General features: G+C 42.5%; 1 protein-coding gene across 1 annotated transcript in view; it reads right to left on the bottom strand.

Moving 5' to 3' along the window:
- Positions 1–3,154, bottom strand: part of LOC109918754 (solute carrier family 35 member F5) — a gene marked incomplete at its 5' end in the record, with an annotated part of 70,512 nt that extends 67,358 nt beyond the window's left edge. The window contains one exon of the mRNA XM_048599235.1: positions 3,019–3,154. Within this exon, the coding sequence (XP_048455192.1) occupies positions 3,019–3,154 (136 nt within the window). The remainder of the gene's footprint in view (positions 1–3,018) is intronic.
- Between the last annotated feature and the right edge of the window lie 3,346 nt (positions 3,155–6,500).

Raw genomic sequence — 6,500 nt, 5'->3', positions numbered from 1 at the left:
CCCGAAATGTCAGCTTTCCTGCTCCTCTGATGCTGCTTGGCCTGCTGTGTTCATCCAGCTCTACACCTTGTTATCTCATCTTCCTTTGGAGGGACTTGTGTCTGCAGAGGAGGCACCTCGTGGTGTTTATGATGTTACTCCTGCTGTAGCGTGTTGTAAAAGGCTGTAGACCCTTAGCAGACGGAATAGCATTGCTCCAAAAACTGGAATCGGGAAGTGCAGCTGAGGATAGATGAAGTGCTGGTCAGGAAAAGTGTCTTGCAGGGAATTGGTACTCAAAAAACAAGGAGTAACAGCACACTGTGATAGAGGTGCTTTGCATAGAAGCTGCTCAGCCTGGATGCATCTGCAGCTCTTTAGTATAACTGGTCAAAACATTCACAACTACTCAGCTTCACTGCATGTCATGCTCTTATCTTCTGCATGCTGTTGGAGATTCAGTGTGAAACTGCTCCCATGTTGGGAAGGAAGAACTCATGAGAAAAATTTCTCTAATTGTTTCAATTGTCTCACATCTTCTCAATGGGGGTTCCTGACTATTCTGGAAAACTGTCCCTGGGAAAAATAACCAGAGGCAGGAACATGTAAGGTAGACAAACAGGAGGCTGGAAGAACACAGCAAGCCAGGCAGCATCTGGAGGAAAGGAGAAGTCAACGTTTCGGGCATTACCCTTTTTCAGGGCTGGATGTGGGGGTAGGGTGGCTGCAGATAAAGAGAGGTAGGGGGAGGAGGGGGTGCGTAGCGGAATGGTGGTGATAGGCAGACACCGGTAGTAGGTATGACATGGTTGGTCGATGGGGCGGATGAATGGTTGGTAGCTGGAAAGGAGAATCGGTAGATGGAATGGAAGGGAGAAGGCGGGGCTGGAAAGGGAACTGGTGATTGCATGGGAAGGTTATTTGAAATTAGAGAACTCAATGTTAAGTCCTCCGGGCTATAGGGTGCCCAGGTGGAAGATAAGGCATTGTTCCTCAAATTTACGATCTGATTCACTGTGACACTGGAGGAGGCTGAGAATGGACATGTCAGAGGAGGAGTGGGGTTGGGGGGGGGGGGGGGGGGCTCGGGGGGGGGGTGGGGTAGATGAAATGGGCGGTGATTGGGACATTAGGCTGGCCACCGTGGGCCAGGCGAAGATGCTCAGCGAAACAGTTACCTAGTCTACATTTGGTCTCACCGACATACAGAAGACTACATCGGGAGTACCAAACGCAGTAGATTAAGTTTGGGGAGATGCAAGTGAAACTCTGTCTCAACTGAATGGACTGTTTAGGGCCCTGAATGGAGGTGAGGGAGATTTGGAATGGTTGGTGGGGAGTGTGGCGCAAACTAAGGAGTGGCGAAGGGAACGGTCCTTGCAGAAGGCAGACGGGGGTGGGGAGTGGAAGATGTTCTGGGTGGTGGGATTTAATTGGAGTTGGTGGAAGTAGAATGGAAAGTGGGGACAAGGGGGACCCTATCTTCATCATGTTTGGGGGGGTGTGGTTTAGAGCTGTGGAGCAGGGAACGGAGGACGTGCGGTGGAGGGTTGTCTCGATGACAGCTGGGGGAGAAAGAATGTTGTTTGAAATAGGAGGGCATCTGGGATGCTTGGGAGTGGAATGTCTCCTCATCAGAGCAGATGCAATGGAGACAGAGAAATTAGGAAAACAGGTTGGAGTTTTTGCAGGATACAGGGTGGGAGGTGTCATCCAGGTAGCTCTGGGAGTCTGTGGGTTTATAGTAAATGTTAGTCCGTAAACTGTCACTGGAAACGGAAAGGAGAGGGCTAACTGTGCGAGGCAGAGGAGGGTATTGGTGGTGGTGGGGCAGGGGGTGGAGACTGGATAGGTCTTTTGGAGTGGAAACAACTGAAGGCCTGCAGGCCATCCTTGTGGGGTATGGACGTGTACAGGGATTGCACATCCGTAGTAAAGATGAAGTGCTGGGGGCCAGGGAACTGGAAGTTTCCAAAAAGGTGGAGGGCATGGTTTGTGTCCCGAATGTAGGTGGGGAGTGCCTGGACCAAGAGAGAATGGAGTCGAACTAGGGCTGATTTGCCAACACTTTTTTTGTGCGATTTTCTTGCCCTACTCCCACAACATTTCCAATTGCTTGAGAAAATTCTCCTCACTAACTCTGTTCCTCCCGCTTCAGATACTGCCAGAACTCCTAATATTTCCACCATCTTCTGATTTTCCTTTAAATAACACTGCACAGATGTACAAAAAGTAATGAAAAGTGTGAACAGAGTATTAGTATTTACTCAAGGAGTTAGAATTCAAAAGTGAGGAAGGTGATGCTTCAGATTTACAATTTTAGTAAGACCACAGGTAGAGTAATGCATTCCACTTTGGGCAACAAATCTTAATTTATATTATTCCTGAAGGGCATATAGTACAGATTCGCCAGAATGATATTAGTGCTGAAAAGCTAAAATTATGAAGACAGTTTTCATAAATATCCTTTGGATTCCCATGAGCTTGGAAGGTTGAGAGGTCATCTAATCAATGTAATTAAAATGATAAAATGGACTCAATACATCACACAGATATTAAGTCCTCTGGCAGGAGAATCTACAACATGTAATGTTAAAATTAGAACCAGATAATTTAAGGGATGGAAATCAGAATACATTTGGTTATACACACTATGGTAAATTATGAACTCTTTCTTGTAAAAGGTTATGCATGCTAGGTCAATTGAAAATTTCCAAGACAGAGACCAATGGATTTTTGAGAGACATGGACATCAAGGAATGTTGAGCCAGCATAAGTAAATTGAGTTGAGGCATAGGTCAGCCATAAACTGAATGGTGAAACAGGCTTGAGAGTTGTGATGATTTGGTTTATGGTGAGATAGGATTTAAAATTGTGTTCTCATTACACGGCAACATAATTTTTCTGATGCATTAAGCTCTGCCAGGCAAAAAGTATTCTGTAAAACTTACTTCCCTTGTATGAGCTGATACAAGTAAATACATTTCTTATTCTGTACAATAGAATGGACAAGAAAAATACATTTTACACGTAACTTACCCGAAGTTGAGGACAATATGTTAACAATAGCAACCTGAGTATCCGAAAGCGCCTCCTGATAGGAAAAGTTTGCCAGGAACCACTGAAAAATTAATTGCACATTTGAAGACAAACATATTATTACATATCTCTGATTCAATTATTACGTACAATTTATTTTTGTTACATTAATAATCAACTTGTTCAACAACATGCCTGACTGAATAGTTGCTGATATTAAACAAAACTATTTACAAAGATAAGGGGCAGATTTGCACTGTGGAGTGGGAACCCCTTCACAAGGTTGTCTTGGACTATCTGCATGGCCAAATTTCAGTCACAGCCACAGAAGGGTGGAGAGAACTTGAAAGGTGAAATAGACTGCTGCAAATTGCTCGGACGTAGGAACATGCCCAGAAAATGGTACACCCATCAATAGTGGAAAACTGTGTATTGCTGTTTGAAAATTTGACCATATGTCCAAATTATCCTAACCTAGACTGCATTTACTTTCGACTTCTCCCACAACAAACTAAACTACACAGATTATATGTCATTAAGAGCATGTATTAAACATTTCTCTGAGCATATAACCATTACAAAATATATTAATTTTCCACAATTATTTCAAATACAATGTTTAATATAAGGAAGAATGTACGCATGTACTTTCAAATTAGACTAAAAAAAACTGATTTAGTATGTAAATGTCCCAACAATTTTGAACATAAAGAACTAGGAGCAGGAGCAGGCAATTCAGCTCCTTGAGCCCGCTCCACTATTTGATACAGTTATGGCTGATCTCATCCTGCTCAACTCCACTGCTTGGTCCCCATAACGGTTCAACACATTAGCAATTAAAAATCTATCTTCTCCATAAATTTATTTAGTGTCATGTCGTCCACCGCACTCTAGGGTAGTGAATTCCATAGATTCATGACCCTTTGACAGAAGTAATTCTTCCTCATCTCTACTTTAAGTCTGCCACCCTTTAGGTTAAAACTATGAACTCTTGTTTTAGATTGCCCCACAAGGGAAACATCTGCCCTATGTCTGTAATGTCAATCTTCTTTAGCATCTTATATAGATCAATTAGATCTCCTCTCATTCTTCTAAACTCAAACCAAAATAGGCTAAAAGTAAGCTCAATCTCTCCTTATAACACAGCTGCTCTATGAAAGGACATCACAAAGGGCTCATCCAGTGACGCCATATGGGTACAACTTAGAAATAAGACAGGTGCAGTCACTATGATGGGGTTATAACATAGGCCTCCCAAGAGTGAGTGGGAGAGAGAGGAACAGATATGTAAATAAATCACGGAAAGAGGTAAAACCACAGTGTTGTTGTAGTGGGTGATTTTAATGTCCCTAATATTGATTGGATTCCCTTAGTGCCAGAGGCTTAGATGGGGCAGGATTTGTTAGGTGCTTCCAGGATGGCTTCTTGAAACAACATGGAGATTGTCCAAAAAGGGAAGGAGCCATACTAGACCATGTGCTGGGAAATGAACCTGGCCAAGTGATCAAAGTTTCAGTGGGGGATCATTTTGGGAACAGTGATCATAATTCCATAAGTTTTAGATTGTCTTGGAAAAGGATGAGACTGGTCCTCAGGTGAACATGCTAAATTGAGGGAAGGCAAGTTACAATAGCATTAGGCAGGAACTGGAGAAATTAGATTGGTGGCGGCTGTTTGAGGGTAAATCCACATCTGACATGGGGTGTCTTTTAAAGGCCAGTTGATCAGAGCTCGGGGCCAGCATGTTTTCAGTGAGGATGAAAGATACGGATGGCAACATTTAGGATGCCCTGGAATACAAGAGACATTGAAAGTTTAGTCAAGAAGAAAAAGAAAGCATATGTAAGGGTTAGGAAACTTAAATCAGACAAGGCCCTTGAGGAATATAAAGGAAGAAGGAAAGAAATTGAACAAGGAATAAGGAGGGCGAAAAGAGGCCAAGATATGTCCTTGGTAAACAGGATTAAGGAGAATCCCAAGCCATTTTACACATATAAATGAGCAAGAGTGCAGCTAGGGCAAGGGCAGGTCCATTCAAGGACAAAGAAGGGAATTTATTCATGGGGCCAGAGGAAGTGTGTGAGGCCCTTAATGAGTACCTCTTATCATTATTCACCAAAGAGAAGGGCATGGATGTTGGTAAGATTAGGGAGAGTTATGTTGATATTCCAGAGCATGTTAATATTAATGTGGTGGAGTTGTTGGATGACTTGAAAAACATTACATTCAATAAGTCTCCAGGGCCTGATGGGATCTATTCAGGATGCCGAGAGAAGCAAGGAAGGAGATGGCTTGGTTTTGACAGAAACCTTTGTAATCTCTTCAGCCACAGTTAAGGTCACAGGAGACTGGAGACAACTGAGAAGGCAACAAGGATAATTCAGGAAATTGTAGGTTAGTGAGTCTTACATCAGCGGTAGAGAAATTATTGGAGAAGATTCTGAGGGACAGGATTTACTTGCATTTGGAGAAAAATTGACTTATTAAGGCTGGTCAGCATGGCTTTGTGCGGGCAAAGTCTTGTCTCATAAACTAGAGTGAGTTTTTTGAGGAAATGACGAAGATGAGTGTTGAGGATAGGGCAGTGGATGCTGTCTACATGGACTTTACTGAAGCATTTGACAAAGTACCTCATGATAGATTGGTTCAGAAGATGGTGAACTGGTAGACTGGATACAAAACTAGTTTAGTTACAGAAGATAGAGGGTAGGTGTGGAGGGGTATTTTCTGACTGGAGGTCTGTGACCAGTACTGTTCCGCAAGGTTGTTTGTAGTAAATATAAATAATTTGCTTGAAAATATAGGTGATCTGATTAGTAAGTTTGCAGATGACATGAAAATTGGTGCAGTTGTGGATGGTGAGGAAGGTTGTCAAAGCATACAGCAGAATATAGTTGGGAAGTTGAGAGGAGAAATGACAGATGGACTCTTATCCAGATAAGTGTAAGGTGATGCATTTCAGGTGGTCAAACACAAGATCAAAGTATACAGTCAATGGCAGGATCCTTCGGAGCACTGATAGACAGAGGGATCTTGGGGTGCAAGTCCACAGCTCCCTACAAGTGGCAGCACAAGTGGGTAAGGTGATAAAGAAGGCTTCAAAGCATTTTGAAGTTTCTCTCCATTTAGATAATATATAGCCTATTAATCATCCGATCAAAATGATAACCTCACCCTTAACATTGAACTGCATCTACCAAATTTTGGCCCATTCAGCTATCCTATCCCTATCCATTTATAAGTTTCTTATTTCTTCTTTGCAACTTACTTTCTCATGTATTTCAGATGAGGCACATTCTATCCCTGCATCCAAGTCATTAGTAAGATCATAAATAGTTGGTATCCGATGACAAAATCCTGTGTTACCCCACAGTTTGCCAACCAGAAAATACACATTTTTTCTGACTCTATCCAATACTCCATTCCAAATCAATGTATTACCCCTAAACCTGTGTGATCTTACTTTCTGTATTAAGCTTTTG

This window comes from Rhincodon typus, chromosome 7 (genome assembly GCF_021869965.1).
Source record: "Rhincodon typus isolate 14 chromosome 7, sRhiTyp1.1, whole genome shotgun sequence".
NCBI classification, from domain to species: domain Eukaryota; kingdom Metazoa; phylum Chordata; class Chondrichthyes; order Orectolobiformes; family Rhincodontidae; genus Rhincodon; species Rhincodon typus.
The sequence above is the reverse complement of the archived record's forward strand: the minus strand, read 5'-3'. Positions and strand labels throughout refer to the sequence as shown.